The sequence below is a fragment of the Apus apus genome, chromosome 6 (genome assembly GCF_020740795.1).
Source record: "Apus apus isolate bApuApu2 chromosome 6, bApuApu2.pri.cur, whole genome shotgun sequence".
Classification (NCBI taxonomy): Eukaryota; Metazoa; Chordata; class Aves; order Apodiformes; family Apodidae; genus Apus; species Apus apus.
Genome location: NC_067287.1, coordinates 1,483,433 through 1,500,704, shown reverse-complemented (window position 1 = coordinate 1,500,704; position 17,272 = coordinate 1,483,433). Strand labels below are relative to the sequence as shown.

General features: G+C 49.3%; 1 protein-coding gene across 7 annotated transcripts in view; it reads left to right on the top strand.

The window, feature by feature from the left end:
- FMNL2 (formin like 2) overlaps nt 1-13,486 on the top strand; it is a 133,848-nt gene extending 120,362 nt beyond the window's left edge. The window contains exons 16-28 of one of the 7 annotated variants that reach the window (XM_051623508.1): nt 645-665; nt 3,201-3,325; nt 3,685-3,887; nt 4,810-5,044; nt 5,697-5,765; nt 5,936-6,016; nt 6,306-6,435; nt 6,600-6,763; nt 7,019-7,120; nt 7,587-7,685; nt 8,489-8,612; nt 11,977-12,070; nt 13,359-13,456. In XM_051623508.1, the coding sequence (XP_051479468.1) occupies nt 645-665; nt 3,201-3,325; nt 3,685-3,887; nt 4,810-5,044; nt 5,697-5,765; nt 5,936-6,016; nt 6,306-6,435; nt 6,600-6,763; nt 7,019-7,120; nt 7,587-7,685; nt 8,489-8,612; nt 11,977-12,070; nt 13,359 (1,448 nt within the window). In that variant the 3' untranslated portion in view covers nt 13,360-13,456. Of the gene's footprint in view, nt 1-644; nt 666-3,200; nt 3,326-3,684; nt 3,888-4,809; nt 5,045-5,696; nt 5,766-5,935; nt 6,017-6,305; nt 6,436-6,599; nt 6,764-7,018; nt 7,121-7,586; nt 7,686-8,488; nt 8,613-10,535; nt 10,670-11,976; nt 13,288-13,358 lie in introns of those variants that run through there. The other 6 variants (XM_051623510.1, XM_051623506.1, XM_051623512.1 and 3 more) reach the window with 6 other exon arrangements.
- The last annotated feature ends 3,786 nt before the right edge of the window (nt 13,487-17,272 follow it).

Genomic DNA, 17,272 nt, shown 5'->3' with positions numbered 1-17,272 from the left:
GCTTTCTTCTGAGAACCTGATGAAGAAATATCTGTGCAAGAAAAGTGGCAAACCCTTTTGCGATTTCTTGGAAGGAAGAAAAATTTACTGCCTGCCTTTAAATCACGTGTTGTGCTCTCTGACATAAGCCAAGCAAGTAAGTGCTAATTGTGTTGCTGCCCCCCAGGAAGTCTTCAGAACATGATATGAGACCAGAAAGAGAGAGCAAGGAGCTCAGATTAATAGCTTTTAAAAAAAAACCCAAACTGATTAAGTATTCCAGCCTTTAAAGTTTCCTCTGAAAGTGAAAAGCATCATGGAAGTAGAGGGTCCCAGGGTGTGACAAAGCCAAGGCAGCACGGGTGCACAGGGAGGGGGGAGCAGAGCAAGCCCTGGTGTCAGCCTGGCTCCTCTGAGCTGCACCCAGGGGAGCCCAGCTCCTTCCTTAGGGGTGGGTGAGATGCCCAGAGGTGTTGCTCTCCAGTGGGTCAGGAGGGGGAAGCAGAGTGAAAATGCCTTTTCCTGATATGATGGCGTTACGGAAATGAGCGTTTCTGAGGGCAGGAACCTTCTGGGTCAAAGAAGAGTCAGTGAAATAACACCTTTTGCTTTTCTGATCATTACTAACATTTTGTTTTTCTCTGTTCTTCCTGCTTCCTGGTAAGACGGGCCAATCAAGCTCTTCTGTAGGTTGCTTTCTGCTAAGTATTTCCCCACCTCCTCACGTTTCCCCCTGTGCTGTCCCCGTGTGTGTGCCCCTGGGCTTGTGTGTGGGACAGGGGCTGGTGGCTGGGGAGGGGAGGAGCACGGACACAGCTGGAACACACCGTAGCTTTGGGAATGCTGGTGCCCAGCAGGATTTGGCAGCTGGGAGGCCCTAATTCAGCAAAGCACTTCAGCAAGTAATGAAAGATGTAGGGTTTCTTTTTGAGCTGCCTTCGAGCTGCGCTCTCGGCGCTGGTCACGCCAGGGACAGGCTCTTCCCAGTGGGGCCAAGTGCCAGTGCCCTCCACCAGGTCTGGTCCCCAGCTGTCACCACATCCCTGGCACGACTTGCCAGGGCTCAGTGATGGAGGAGGAAGGGAAGTTTTAAGAGATTGTGATGGGCTGCATCAGGAGCAGGCCCAGGAGGCAGTTAGCTTCCTTTCCTGTCCTGAAATAACCCAGGAGCAGTTAATAATCTATTCTAATTTATGCAGAAAGAGAAAAGGTTCCTTTCATGGGGATTTCAGATGGAAAAAGCTATTTCTTTTTATTTTAGGAATTATTTTGAAGTAACCACATTAATCAAGCAGAGAGTAAAACTCTCTTTGGTTTAAATGAGCAGAAGTTGATCACGTGTGTTCATGTCTTCCAGTTGGATGAAAATAATTCTCAAAACACACAGCAGAATGTTGTGTATGTTCCCTCTTATTCACTTACAGTTCTTTGTTTCCACCAAATACTCTTGCCAGTAATCTATTCTTTGCAGTGCCCCTGCAAAATGAGCACAAGATTGAAAGGGCTGTGGGCACACAACTGGATTCTTGTTTTAAAAGTGAAACGACAAAGGGAGAGGAATGTTTTCAGCATTCCAGCTCTGCTCCACAACAGGACTGTCCCCTCACACGGGTAACAGCACACATGCAGAGTTGTTAAGGGAAAGTAAAATAATTAATTGCTCAAGTGCTTTGCAACCTGGGAACCTGGCCATCTTCTGAAACCAAGAGGAAAAAACTGAGCATCTCTAGAGAGCACCAAATGTTTAGCAGGACTGCTGTCAAGATGCAAAATTTCTGAATTACAGAAAATATTCATGTACTTCCCAGACCTGTTAGGAACAGGAACAGAAAAGCTGTTTTCCTTGCTCCAGCATTGCTTTTTTGTACACCATTCACAGATCAACCAGAGTAGTCAGTCTGCACGTTCATGGCTTCTCTGGGTAGGTTACTAAACCATTTACTGGTTCTGCAGAGGGCAAGAAGATGAAATCTGGTATTTCAGCTGTGTTAGAGCTCAGCTGTGCTGCAGCCCTGCACCAGCCCCTGCACCCCCTCTGGCTTTAAAAGCCCAACCTGGTGAGAAGCAGCACTGCCCATTGCAGCAGCAGTGGGAGGAGCTGCTCCCTGTACCAAACCCTTGCCAAAGGACCTTTTAAAATTCTTGTCACCTGGTCTGTGTTGCCTTTTGTGACACAGATCAGCTGTGCCTGGCTGTGCATCAGCTCGCAGCAGGGTGGGCTCTGCAGCCAGCAGGACAGGGTTAAATTCAACCACTCTCTTCATTTTCTGTAGAGTTTAAAAATAGCCTGGGCTTTTAAATCCCTCCAGACACCAGGCGGTAGTAAAGTAAGAACACATTTCCTTTAGGGAAGTTTTCACAGGCTCTGTTGCTCAGTCGGGTTCTGCAGGGGCTGGGCCTGGAGCAGCTGCGGGGCTGGATGGAAGCCCCTCAGCGCGGGTTGCCTGGCAGGGCAGCAAGATCTTTCCAGGTTTTCCAGTGGGGTAATTGCAGCCCAGAAAGCCAGCTGTGTCCTGGGCTGCATCACCAGCAGCGTGGCCAGCAGATCAAGGGGGGGAGGTTGTCCCCCTCTGGGCTGCTCTGGTGAGATCCCACCTGGAGAACTGTGTCCAATTCTGGGGCTCGCAACACAAGAAGGACGTGGGGCTGTTGGAGCGAGTCCAGAGGAGGCCACAGAGATGATGCAAGGGCTGGAGCAGCTCTGCTCTGGAGACAGGCTGGGAGAGTTGGGGTGTTCAGCCTGGAGAAGAGAAGGCTCCAGGGAGACTGAGGGCACCTTCCAGTGCCTGAAGGGGCTCCAGGAAAGCTGGGGAGGGGCTTGGGACAAGGGCAGGGAGGGATGAGACAAGGGGTGATGTTTTTAAGCTGGAAGAGGGGAGATCCAGGTTAGATATTAGGAAGATATTCTTTCCTGGGGCATGGTGAGACCCTGGCCCAGGTTGCCCAGGGAAGCTGTGGCTGCCCCATCCCTGGCAGTGTTGAAGGGCAGGTTGGATGGGGCTTGGAGCAACCTGGGCTGGTGGGAGGTGTCCCTACCCGTGGCAGGGGGGTTGGGACTAGATGATGTTTAAGGCCCCTTCACACCCAAAGCAGTCTGGGATTCTATGAATTTAGCTCTGCTCAGTTGTTCCTCCAGTGCTGAAATGCTGACTCGAAAGCTGCAGTTAGGAGTTTTTCAGCATTTTAAGAATTTGTCACTTCTTTTGCCCTGCTGTCCTCAGCTGTGAAAATCAAGAAGCCGATCAAGACCAAGTTCCGCATGCCCGTGTTCAACTGGGTCGCCCTCAAGCCCAACCAGATCAACGGGACGGTCTTCAATGAAATAGATGACGAGAGGATCCTGGAGGTATGAGCCCTGCTTGCTGCCTTCTGCCTCCCACTTCTGCCCCTAACACAAGTGGCCCTCGGGCTTTGCAGGGGTAGGTCCCAGCAGCTCCTCCGGTGGCCCCTGGTGCCCAGCGAGGAGGGTCAGCGGGAGCGCCTGGCGGAGCGCCAGGGATGGCAGCTGGTAATGTTCAGGGTAAAGGCTGCAGGCCTGTGGTGTGTGTTTGTTTAGAACAGACCAACCAAGATGAGGAAAACTCACTTTTCCCACCCTAAAATGGCTGGTCCAGTCTGTAGGATTTATTCTGGACAGACAATAACAGGCAGTGCAGGTTTTAATGTTCCCAGCGGGAGGGATAAATCATCTTTGTTCCTTTTTAGGATTTAAACGTGGATGAATTTGAAGAAATATTCAAAACAAAAGCCCAAGGCCCAGCCATCGATCTTACTTCAAGCAAGCAGAAGATAACTCAGAAAGGGTCCAACAAAGTCACATTACTGGATGCCAACAGGGCCAAAAATCTTGCCATTACGTTAAGAAAAGCTGGAAAGACAGCAGATGAAATATGCAAAGCTATCCACGTGTAAGTAAAGCACTTGTCAGCAAAGAAATGGTGCTTAAGATTTACTGTGGGCTTTGGTAAGTGGAATGGTTTTGAATTGGCAGTTGATGGAAATGTTTTTGCATCTGGAAAAACTCCAGGAGTAAGGATGGAGCCATTTTGAATTCCCAGAAATCAGATTCCCTTGAGCTAAAATAAAAAAACCAGCTTGCAGTCTCATGTTGCTGCATCCCTGCTTAGGTGTAACAAATGAACACTTCTCTTATTGGAGAAGCTAATCCCTGCACAGCCACAGTGAGCCCTGCACCTGGGACTCCAGGCCATGACAAGCATCTGCCATTTCCCCTTTAAGGAGTATCTCCAACATCTGGATGCACAAGTGTTCCCTGGGGGCTCGTGAGGAGGGTGACCCACACCTGCTGCAGAGTGAGGCAGGTTCATCCGTTGGGGCTCATGGGGCTCTGGCCCAGTTCAGTAAAGCTGCTCTTTACTCCTTCTCGCCTGCCTGCCCTGATAAGCATGAGGTGTGGCCATGGATGGGGGTGAGGAAGTGACCACATCTTTGGAAACAGGACCAAGGTGCCCAGCAGCAGTAACCTTGTTCACATCTTCATGTGCAGCACCCCAGCCAGGGCAACGAGAGCAGGGGTACCTTCAGAGCATCTTTGTAGCTCCTCATTGCGTTACTGACTCAGGCTCGTGTGTAGCTGAGCAGCAGGAGAAGCGGAGTCTCACTTCTGTTCCTTCTCCATCATTTTGTGTAGATCCTGGTCGTAACACCACCCCTTCTGGTCCCTGATCATAGAATTGTTCTGATCGAAAAAGACCTTTAAGATCATCGAGTCCAACCACAACCTAACTCCAACACATTAACCCATCTCTACCAAGTCCAGTGCTTAAGCCATGTCCCTCAGCACCACATCTGCACCTCTCTATCCTGCAGGTTTGACCTGAAGACGTTGCCCGTGGACTTTGTTGAGTGCCTGATGCGGTTCCTGCCCACCGAGAACGAAGTGAAGGTGCTGAGGCTCTACGAGCGGGAGAGGAAGCCCATCGAGAACCTGTCCGACGAGGACCGCTTCATGATGCAGTTCAGCAAGATCGAGAGGCTGATGCAGAAGATGACCATCATGGCCTTCATAGGCAACTTCGCAGAAAGCATCCAGATGCTGACCCCGGTGAGTGAGGGGACAACCCCTGGGGACACCCCTGGGGACACGGGGGCTTCCTGCTAAGGGTGTGGCAGCCGCCAGGCACTCGCCGAAGGTTATGGAGGTAGGAGTCCTTACACAACGGAGGGAGGGTCTCAGTGCTGTGGCCTGATGGTGAGTTTTGTGGGGACAGAATGAGCAACATGCAAATGAAGAAGTGGTTTTTGAGCTGTATTTTCATAGATCGGTGACCCCAGGATCCCGGGTGCTTCTGGTGGCAGCTTGTAGCCTGGACTGCTCCATACCACCCTGGTTCTTTACCCTGTAGAAGTTTAAAACTGGTTTAAATGAAAACCAGGTATCACCTGATACCACCAGGGAAAGTCATGGTCAGTACTGGCTCTTTGAAGGGTGTCCCATTCAGCCTGGTGCATCTTTCCTATCTGTAAGGATGGAAATGTAAATGCCCTTTCACCCAGTCTCACTTGAGTGTGCTAAATCCGTGGTGCAGATGAGTTATCCAAAGTCCTGAGGTGTCAGGGCAGGGTAACATTCATGCTAGGGCCCATGGGATGGATGAAAAACAAGAGGGTTTTTTCCACATGGGAGCGTTGAGATGTTAATGTTGCTGTTGGGTTGGATATGCATTAACCAAAGCCCTTCCTGTGTTTACCTGCAGCAACTTCACGCAATAATAGCTGCCTCTGTCTCAATAAAGTCATCCCAAAAGCTTAAGAAAATCCTGGAGGTAGGTCTGGTTTCAGATATGTTCAGTAGCTCCATCCCTCACTGGTGTCCCCCCTTCTGTGCATTGAAACCATCCCTGGATGCTGACACACCAGCTGTCCCTCCAGAGGTTTCCAAAGCCTCATGGATTCACCCTGAAAATTCGTGCTGTGCTCTATTTCATCCTGGCAGATCATCTTGGCCCTTGGAAACTACATGAACAGCAGTAAACGAGGAGCTGTGTATGGATTCAAGCTACAGAGTTTAGACCTGGTGAGTGAACCTGAGGTGCCTCCTGGGGACCAGGTGGGCAACCGGGTCTCCTGCACATGGCCAGTGGCTTTGCTGATTGCTATTTTGGGGGGCTGCTTGGGAGAAGGCACTGGTCTTCTGAAGCTCTGCAGATCACAGCTTTAAAACCACCTGCTAACCACTTAAATGAGCTTTTACATCCATCCCTGCCAGATGGAGAAGCACCGAGGAAAGGCAGACACCAGTTAAAGTCACTTTGTTGGAGCTGCTGCTCCTCCACCCAGCAGTCTCTTTGTCCTTCTGTCCCCAGCTCCTAGAAACAAAGTCGACAGACCGAAAGCAGACCCTGCTGCACTATATTTCAAACGTGGTCAAGGAGAAGTACCAGCATGTGTCCCTCTTCTACAATGAACTTCACTACGTGGAGAAGGCTGCTGCAGGTACCGTCACCCTCCTGGCCTGTCCCCTTCACATGCCACACCAGGGACCTCACAGCACACCACGCACGGGCTGCAGGGGAACTTCTCTGTGGGGAATTGCTCAAGCTGTGGGTTCAGGTGCCTGCGGAGCAGGTGCAATGCAGCCTTTCTGTTTTCTTTCCCAGTGTCTCTTGAGAACGTCCTGTTGGACGTGAAGGAGCTGCAGAGGGGCCTGGACCTGACGAAGCGCGAGTACACCATGCACGACCACAACACCATGCTGAAGGAGTTCATTCAGAACAACGAAGGGAAGCTAAAGAAACTGCAGGATGATGCCAAAATAGCCCAGGTGTGCCTTTACTCCCAGAATTTGGCAAAGGGGTGAACAGCAGCATGTCACTGCTTTATGTACCCAGCAGGCAGGGGAAGGTGCAGGAAGGTGGGGATTCGTTCCCGAGTTCAAGTGCTAAATGTAGATGTGATGGTCTGAGCCAAGGGTTTCAGGAGCACAGGAGCTCTAGATCCTTTGTAGTGAATACTGCAGGACTGGGGGGTGAGTTGACTTTGCAATCCGTGCAGCTCAGTGAATCCCTGCTTTTTGTAGGATGCCTTTGATGATGCTGTGAAGTACTTTGGGGAGAATCCCAAGACGACCCCTCCCTCGGTCTTTTTCCCAGTGTTTGTCCGATTTGTGAAGGCCTACAAGGTAAACAGGAGCATCCTCTTCCCCTCTTTTGTCCTTCTGAACCCAATTTGGTGCTTGCTGTGTGGCTTGGGGCTCCCTCTGGCTTCGACACCATCCTCAACAGCACAGGAACACCAGCACAAATAGTTGTTCTGGAATGATTTTCAGGGCTGAAAGACAACGCAGGTGTCTGAGAAGCTGGAGGAATCCTCAGAAATTGAAGGTCTGGGTAGCTGCAGCTTACACATTTAACCCTAAACCTGTGTCTTTTGGGACAGGGAGAGGATGGTTTGTGTGACCTGGAAAGGTCTCTCTCAGCTCAGATCCTTTCAGACTGTTCAGAGGCAGCTGAATTGCTACACCTAAGCTGGCTTCCATAGAAAGCCCCATGGTAGCCAGTGATGGTGTTACTTCTTCATAATATTTAGGTTCCCTGTTGCAACTGGAAGCTACAACCTGTGTTGTTTTTTTTTTTTTTCACAAATAGCAAGCAGAAGAAGAGAACGAGTTGAGAAAAAAGCAGGAACAGGCTTTAATGGAAAAACTAATGGAGCAAGAAGCATTGATGGAGCAACAGGACCAAAAGGTATGAGACAGATTTGTCTTACAGACAGGAGCCATCACGTCCTTGTGTTTTTCCCAGTAGTTCAGAAACCTCAGGACTGTGTAAGAACTTCATTTGCTCAGCCTACAGCTGGACTCTGAATGGAGTGACTGGAAGTTTTCTCCTTTGGGGAGAGACCCAAAGAAAGCTAATAGAGTTCAAGTGTGTGGTTCTGCTGCTTTGATTAAGGAAAACTTGCATAGACAGAAGGTCAACTTGTCCACGTGGCCATAGCTCAGCTTTGCTCTGCTCTGGCCTGCTGTCTGTTGCTTCCAAGGACAAGGAACGACCCTTCCTAGCCCCTTTCCTGTCAGAGGGTGGCAGCAGGACCAAGCCCCACTTTACCACTTTACAGGGATTTTCCTGGTGGGGTTTTTTCCCAGGCTCTCAACCAGCCACTTTGCCAGCTGGTGCTGCTTCCTGCGGCTGGAGCTGGGATCTTCAATCCCAGCCAAGCTTTCTCCCTGGGAAGGGAAGCCTGTTCTCCTCATTCCTCTAATGCTTTCAGAGGTGAGAGCTTGGAGCTTCAGTTCCAAGTGATGAGAAGGCTTGGAAGCAGATTACAAACAGAAGCAAGAGCAGCCTGGCAGCTAAGGTAGCTTGTGCCTCTGCCCGTCCTCTCCGCGGGATGTGAACCAACCACACGTTGTATCTTTCATCTTGCATAATGGGGCAGAAAACTGGCAGTTAGTGTTTACTCCTTGCTACCAGTGGGCTTTCACATCCAGGAAGAGAGAGAAGAGCAGGAGGTCAGTGCTTACAGATCCTCTGTGCTTTGCTTTCAGTCTCCCTCACATAAAACAAAGAGGCAGCAGCAGGAGCTGATCGCGGAGCTGCGGCGGCGGCAGGTGAAGGATAACAGGCATGTGTACGAGGGGAAGGACGGTGCTATTGAAGACATTATAACAGGTAAAACCACCTTTTGTTCTGTAACCTCAGAGGCCCTTTCCCAGAGGATAACAATGTGTATATGCCAGTAGCTGTTGTAAGTGCTTCACGTGCTTAAAGAGAGTGTCACTGGAGCACAGCTGAGGATGCTGGTTAGATGCTGTGGCTCAAATACAGAAGCTTTTGCTAAGGGTGTGGAACAAACCAACCCCAGTGACCTGTCTCTGGGTGGCTGCTGCCAGAGCTGTGTGCTCAGACCTGGGACACATGCTGGGTCCCTTGGTCCTTCCCTGCCAGCCCCTGGGGACGTGCCTGGTCTCAGCAGATGCTCTGGTGGGGATATGCATGCTGTGCAGATCTTTCCCAGGAACCCTTTCCCCCCCCCGTAAATGGAATGAATGACAGATGTTTAAAGTTATTAAGAGGCTACATTTTCATTAAAAGGTACTAACAGTAATTGCAGCACATTATTGCACAGTTACAGCCAATTGATTAGTCAAACTAGAATGATTAATGACCCCAAACTGCTTCTGGTTTTCCTGCTTCTCAGATGGACAGGCAAAAAGTCTGTGCTGATCCCAGCCTAGGGCTGGAGGGAGAGGTGCAGAACCTGCTGTTGTAGCTAGAGACAGGCAGGAATCAGGTGCAAATATTTGCTGATTAAAAAAAAAAAGAAAAAAAAAGCCCCCTTCTAAATAGCATTTTACTCAGGAGCCAAAGCATCTCAACCTGTAGAGCTGCTCTGGTTGCAGGACTTTGGTTTTACTGCCCCTTCTTCACCTGTGCTGTGGAAGGAACACGATTTAAACACTGTGATAGCCTTACAGTCATTTGCAGCCAGTGCACACAAGCTCGAGAAAAAAAGGTCTTTGGGCCACATTTCCTTGGCTGCTGCTCCTGAATGTTTTTCACATGAGTTTCCTGCAGGAGGGCAGGAGAGCTGTTGTACCACTCCCTGCGGGAAGCCAGGGGGATTTTGCCCAACTAGATAACAGGGCTGAAACGCTTGAAGCTTTCAAAACTCTTTTTAACTGTGATTAATAGCTTCCTAAGATAATATTCCTCATTTAAAGGGCAGAGCTGCTATAATATCTAATCTGTTACTGCTTCTGCAACTCCTTCAGACTCCTGGAAGCTGGTTTAATTGGTAAAGAGGTTCTCCTGCTCTGCAGGAGAGACAGATCGTGTGGCAGGAGACCATCCCCATGTGAAAGGCAATCCAGTGGAGAGGGTGCCAGACTCAAATTAAACATTTCCTATGGGCTTGTGCCTAGTATTTCCCATGATGGAGATGTCTCTGAGGGCCTCAATGTCATGATAAAGCTGTGTCATAATAAAGGGTAGGCACAGCAAGTCAGGTAGGACTGAGGTCACTTGAGTATGGCCCATGAGATCATAGAATCATGGAATGGTTTGGGTTGGAAGGGACCTTAAAGATCATTTAGATCCAACACCCTTGCCATGGGCAGGGACACCTCCCAGCAGCCCAGGCTGCTCCAAGCCCCTTCCAGCCTGCCCTTCAACATTTCCAGGGATGGGGCAGCCACAGCTTCTCTGGGCGACCTGTTCCAGTGTCTCACCAAATCTCTGTCAGTGGTATGGGAATAATCAAAGTCCAAAGTGTCATTTTCACTAGGCTAGTGCCTCATCAGTTGTGCAGGAGAGCTCTGCTGACCCTGAGCACTGGCTGACACCCCCCTTTTCAGGAGCATGTTTAGCAATAGCCTCTCAAACCCCCCGAACAGCCACGTGAAGTCAGAAATACTTGTGGCAACCCTGGCAGTGGGCTGGTTTCCCAAGCCTGCTGCCCTGCAGTGGTGCCAACCCTGCAGGTGTTGCCATAGCAACCCTGATTGTCGGTGACAGAGCACTAACACTGTACTAATGCCATGGATGTGCTTCTGATGCTGTTTGTCTGTCTGTTTGGCTGTTATTCCCATGCAGTGCTGAAGACTGTGCCCTTTACCGCTCGAACCGCCAAGCGGGGCTCTCGGTTCTTCTGCGAACCTGTTCTCACTGAGGAATTCCATTACTAAACTATTCCTCTTTCACATCTGATGCTCTTAGAAAAGAGAAAGGTTGCTGTAGATACTCTCTTTTTTTTTTGACACTTCTCCGTTTGTACGGATCTCAGCCAGGATCATGTGAATGTTGAGTGTCTAGTGATGTCCAGCGTCCGCCTCAAGTTGTATTTCTGTCACCTCTGTTGCATGTTCTTGTGTTCCAGTAACTTTTTTATTCCATCCCATTGACTTGGCACTCGATGCTTTTGTGTTTCAAAGGCATCTCTCACCCTCCTGACAGATGCCACAGAACAGCAAGTGGTGGAAGTCACTGCAGGTGTGGTGCAGGTTTCCTGCAGTTCCCGAGACTGGGGAGATCACCCGCAGTCAAGAAGTGACCGTTCACTTGGCTCTTCTGTGCCATCTCTTCTGGCCTGCAGATCTCCCTCTGTCTGCCAGGCCAGCTCTGGAGAATGCATGGGACACATCAGCCACGTGCTGAGGGGAAACCAGGGGCTGCATGAGCTGAGGGGCCTGTGCTGGGGTTTGCTTTCTGTCTGGGCCAGGTTGTCTGTCATAACATCTGTCCTCTGCCAGGAGTGTTTTGTTGTAGGCTTTTTAACCAGCACCTGCATGTGTGTCTGCATGTGAGAGGTGGGATGGAATGAGGGCATCAAACCTTCCTTGCTCGGTCACGTCCATATCTAACTTCTCACAGTTCCATGCCAACTTTCTCCTCATAAAACCAGAGGTGTTTACTGGGCACTGACCAGCTCCAGGTCACCTGGACTTTGTGCCGTGCTGGGGCAGGAGCTGAGGGGTGAGGGGAGGAGTGGGGCTGGGGAAACGCTCCGTGATGTGCCAGAACCCCAGGAACTGGGACAACAAAAAGCTTGACATGGAACTGAGCAATTTACATCTTGTGGTGTAAAGTGTCCGGAGGGTGTGTTTAACCAGCATGTCTCTTAACACTGTTGCCTTGACTTAAGGACTCGGTGCCTTAAGAAGCCAACGGTGTTTCCCTTGGTGTGTGTGGTTTTGTGAATGCTTCTAATCAAACGGCAAAGGATAATCAGCTCAACAGTTATTTGCTCTTTCGAGTCAATTGCTGTGTTACCTTCCTGGAGCCAATCTTCAAAGCAGCTTGGAATCTGGTTAGCGAGAGGTGGGGGTGGCCCTCCTGTCCTTCCTCTGCTGCCTAACCCCTCTCCTGGCCTGGCCCTCACCCCTCTTGCTCTGTTGGCTAACGTGCCTGGGAGTTTTGAACGCTGAGATGACTTGCTTTTCATTTTCCATCCCATTTTTTAACTTAACCATCATTTTGTGTTTTGTTCTGTTTTGTTTTGTTTGTTTGTTTTTTTTGTTTTTGTTTTTCTGTTTAGCCCTAAAGAAGAATAATATCACTAAATTTCCAAATGTTCACTCGAGGGTAAGGATTTCTTCTAGCACACCGGTGGTGGAGGATACCCAGAGCTGGCAAGCATCACTTTTTACTTAGCTTCCTCCTCTCTCTGTATGCCAGGCAGCCTGGTGGTAGATGTGGCTGAGCGTAATACTGGTGAGAGCCTCAAGGCCTGTGGAGACTGAGACCCTCTGGTTTTCACCCTGTTGGGGATCCACAGGCCATGGGCTGGTGGCCATCTCCATTCCCCTCCAATGTGGCCCTTTCTCTCCCAAGTTTTTCCCACGTCAGGCAATCTGGTCCCCAGGCTGTTTCAGCCCTGCAGTTTCCTGAATATTCTGCTGCCCTCATCTTGGTCCTGTACAGATGAGAGATGGACACATGGAGGTGGGAGAGGGGGCAGCCTTAAGCAGATCACCTTCTCCTGGGGTACACCAAGAGCTGAGGAGTTTGGGGGTTGTATTTAAACCAAGACACAAGTCATCCAGGACATGTGAGTGAGGGTTTGCCCAGTCCAACCCAAATTTGGTTTCTAGGAGAGAAATATTTTCACTGGCATTAGCTGTCAGGTGCACCAGGTGTGCTCGTATCATCATGTCACAGCACATGTCACACAGACTTTCATCACCACGTCCATCCCAGCTTTCTCCACTGTTTGGCCCCTTGCATGCTCGGTATTCCCACCTCTTCCCTCCCCAGCTCCTGCAGCAGGGTCTGGCTGGGCTTTGCTGCTGGTGAGGAGGAGGAGGCAGGGAGGAGGTGGCCTCACTGCTGCCTTTGGCTAATGGAGTGTCCCTTGGGCAGCAGCGGGGCAGGGGCAGCTGGAGCTGTGCACTCCTGTCCCGGCTGATTTTCAGCACAGCCCTGCCCTTGTGGTGCCAAACACTTGTGCTGTTGTACCCGGGTCACACCTCCCCAGGGAGCTCCATCCTCTGGAGAAACCTCCTTCAGCTGATGCCAGCGCTGGCGAGGCTGCCAGCAGGCCCAGGGCAGAGCTGGAGCAGGCTGAGTCCAGCTGACCTTGCCTTCCCGGCTGATGTTAATGAACACCAGTGGGCAAGGGAGACATTCCCACCAACTGGCTGGCACGGCCCCCGTGTCTGTTCACCAGCACCTCAGTGCCTTTCACCAGTATTACCTGCTGCTTGGGTGCGTAGAACCAAGGGCACCTCGGTATTGGCTCCCTTCCGCTCTCGTTGGGGTGAAGTCTCTCCTCCTCTTCCTACACAAGCTGCTTTGATTGGCTTCCAGCAGGATTTTTCCTTGTCTGGCCTGCGTGTGGGGTGCGTGTTGGGTGCAGGTGGGGTGCAGGTGGGGTGCCAGGGGGGGGCCTGCTGACCAGCGCTGCCTCCCTCTCTGCAGATCTTCGAAACCAGCCGTACCGACGGGCCGACGCGCTGAGGAGGAGCGTCCGCCGGCGCTTTGACGACCAGACCTTGCGCTCTGCCAACGGTGCCGAGATCACCATGTGAGCTGGATGGAGGCCTGCAGGGGGGGAAGGGTGGGAGGGGGGGGGGGTCGAGGAAAGAAAGGGGGTGCTTGAGGGAGACCTTGTCCCTCTGAGCTCCGTGTTCTGCCACCCGTTTCCAGCCTCGGGAACAGTAAAAACAAAAAAAAATCACCTTCTCAAGGGCTCCAAGACCTAGAAAATGCATAGGAACGTCAGCCGTGGGCTCTCCTCTCAACCGTAGCTAACAAGTGCCTAAAACTGAGGTACCTGCTCAAATTAATCGAAGCAATAGGACTTAATTTGATGGGGTATCTTTTTACACCGATACAACATTCAGTGTTGTTAACCAAAATGTAAGATACGTGTTGCTTTTGGGTGTTTAGTTTGGTTTGGCTCTACGGAAGCCTAGTGACTGGTCTCCCTGGTGGACCTGCCCTGCCTCCCAGCTGGGTGTGAACAGGTGACACTTGGAGGTGCTCAGCTTTTAAATGCCTTCCTGTGCTGTCCACCGAGGGGTGGGCCTTGGCTTCAGCTGCACTTCCTGCCTCTTGTTGGGTTTGTTTTTTTTTTTCAAAAGGAAGACATCTACGGGCTTTCTGTGTGTCATGTGGAAACAACTCCAAGTAGAGCTCCCTTACCCTTTCTCACCAGGCAGCTCCAGAGCCAGGATGTGGTCCCACCACACACGTGGGTGGTCACAGGGTGTCCAGGGAGTTGTCATCTTGGGGGGGTGTGGGTGCAGCACAGGGGGACAGCCATGGAGGCTCCAGCCCAGGAGGGTGTCTAAGGGCTGTACTATGTTCTTCAGCTAGAGGCAGCTTTGGAATAACAGAGTATTTATTAATTAGCACTAAGGTATTAACATCTCCATAATCAGTGTTAGGACTCTTGAGGAGCATTGCAGTTCAGTTACTCGTGCAGAGATCAGCCTGTGCCCTGCTCCCTAGGATTCACACCCCGCTCCAGCTCCACATTCCTTGGACAATCCAAATTCCCTGCTAAGGATCATTTGTTCAGTGAAGCCCAGCCTCAAAATCCCGGTAGGTTCCAGGTTATCCAGTGCATTTTCAAAGCTTAAAAAGTGAGATGAGACCAACTGGAGCAGCATGGTGCCCCCCCCCCCGCCCCCATCCCTGCTGCCACTTTGCACCAGTATCCCCAGTATCCCAGAGCAGCAAGGCCCTCTTCTCAGACATGAAGAACTGGACTGGAGAGAAGTTTGTACTTCCCAAGATACATTTTGCTTACAGCTCTTACCTTGCCTGGTCTCATTGCATCAATATGTTAATTGTAAAATTTATTGTATAGTATTTAACCACTGAAGTTCTTTTTCTTTTACGTTGTGCTTATGTGAACCACTGGTGAAGGTCCCATTTTTATTTTTTTTTTTTTCCCCTTGGATAATGTGTAGTTATATGATAATCTGTTTTTAAATGTACAGATATTTTGCTACAAAATTGGTGCAGTTTTTTATGGTTTTTACACATCTCTTTTATTCCCACTTTAGCCTCCGGGTAATATTGTAAATATTGTTTAAAAAAAAAAAAAACAAATGCATCAGCCTGTGCTATACAATCTGAATGTTATTTTAACTTATAGTTTTTGTTTTTGTATTTAACTAAATGGACAGTTTGGGGCTCAAAGTTACCACATTGACCTCTGCTTACCTAGTTACAGGAAGTTTACTTTAAAAACTGCCACCTTCTTGCATCTACAGCAACGTGTACTTGACCTGCTAAAGAGAACATGCCAACCCACCTCCTTCTTCACTGGCAGTGACAGAAGAGCCTGAACCTGCCTAAGGAAATTTAGCAATTAATTTAATAAGCTGTTAGGCAAAGGGTTAACAGCACTAGCTCTCTCATTCTTCAGCTCAAAGGTATTTTTTTAATTGAAGACAAAAATGATCTAGAATATAACTAGAATATAAAGCTGGCATGTTCTCTTTAATATTTTTCTAGTAATAGACCTGCTTCTTAGCAATATTAGAAGTGTTTTATAAAAGCAGTTCATGTTACTTTCCTGGTCTGTTCCTGGCATAAGATCAAATAAACTATTTACACTACTACACAGTCATCCAGGTGGGGTTTTTGTTGGGTGGGGGTTTGGTTTTGTCACCTTTGCATGTGTTTTTTTCCCACAATTGGTTGTATTTTGCAGATGCACAGCTGGAGCTCTCAGCAGTGGCAGAGAAAGCAGGGGTGTGGGTGTTGGGTGTTTGTTTTTTTTTAAATATCACTCATTTTGCTTTTGTTCAGTGTGTCCTCCTGGGCTGGGAGCTGTGTGGCTGCAGCAGGACCCAGCCCCTCCTTGGGGCCCAAGGGGATGTTAGAAGTTTGCCATAAATACTTACATGTTAGTATTGTTGTTTTTAAGGGCTAAACTTAGAGAAAAACTTCATACTTAATTCAAAATTCAGATTTAATTTCATGCAGGGTTTAACAAAGCAACGACCATGGGATGCAGGAGTGGGTGCCCAGGAGCTAGAACTCCTGGGATGAGATTGGAACAACCCCAGCACAGCAAATACCACCAGAGTTAACCACTGGGCCACCCTTGCCATGCAAAAATAACCAATCCTGCTGAAAATGCTTTTGAATTCAAGGCCAGAACAGAGCATTTGAGCTCAGTGGGTCCTTGTGCCAGGATTGTTTTGCAAGGGGCCCTTTATGATGCAGCTCTCTTGGGAGTTCCAAGACAGACATACAAAAAATAAAATAATCCCTGAGATTAATTTACATTTGCAGGGTGGTTATATTTATTATTATTATTATTATTATTATTATTATTATTATTATTATTATTATTATTATTATTATTATTATTATTATTCTGCCCCTACAGTTTATCTTTCATGGGACTAAGTTCAATCTCAAATAGGATTTTAAGAGGTGTGAAACATGGCACCACCCTGACATGAAAACATGCTGGAAAAAACAGGCTGAAAACTTGGGGGGATTTATGCCCCAGGAACAGCTGGTCATGTATTAAGGACAAACACACTGAGGGAAGCTGAGCTTTACCTGGTCCTCAGATTGTGTGAGCTTAAAGCCAACAAGCAGGAGAGAATTTATCAGAGCGGTGCAGAGGATTTAAAACTAGAAATAAATACTAGCACACACTAGAAGATAAGGTTTAATAACTGATAAAAATGTACAAAAATATTCCCACCAGCAAGCAAGGTTCCCCAGCGTGTCCCACAGCAGCCACTGCCTGTCCCCATGTGGGGCTGCCACCACCTCCCCTGGCCAGGGGCAAAAGGGAGATGGGGCTTCAGCTGCTCCTGGGGCTCCAGGGAGCATCCCTGTCCCAGACACAGCTGCCAGCAGAGCCCGTGGTACATTCTTCAGCAGGTGCTTAAGGCAACACATTTCAATTCATTTACAATTTGATTTTTTTTAAACTTTCCTTAATGTGAAGATAAAAGCTGAACTCACCCCTCTGGGTGCCCCAAGTGGGGTTTGGGGGAACACAGGAGAGGGCTGGCAGGGGCAGCTGGCTCCTCACATCCCCACCAACAGCAGCTCCAGGGCTTGGGAAGCTTACTGTGAAAATGCCCTCTGAGAGTCCTTGGACAACGAGTCTCAGCTGGGAAGTCAAGTCCTGTGTTTTGTACAAAAGCTCAAGGTGGGTTTGGCCAGTGACACAGCTGACAAGAGAGCAATCCCAATGCCTGCTGGGTTTTTGCAGTACAGATAAGAAACAGATTCATTCCTCCATTGCCTTCCCCTTTCCAAAAAAAGCCCCAACAAATCCATGAAACAAACTGAAACTACAAGAAACTATATTAATTAAGAATCTCTTTCTAAAAATGACAATGTTACCT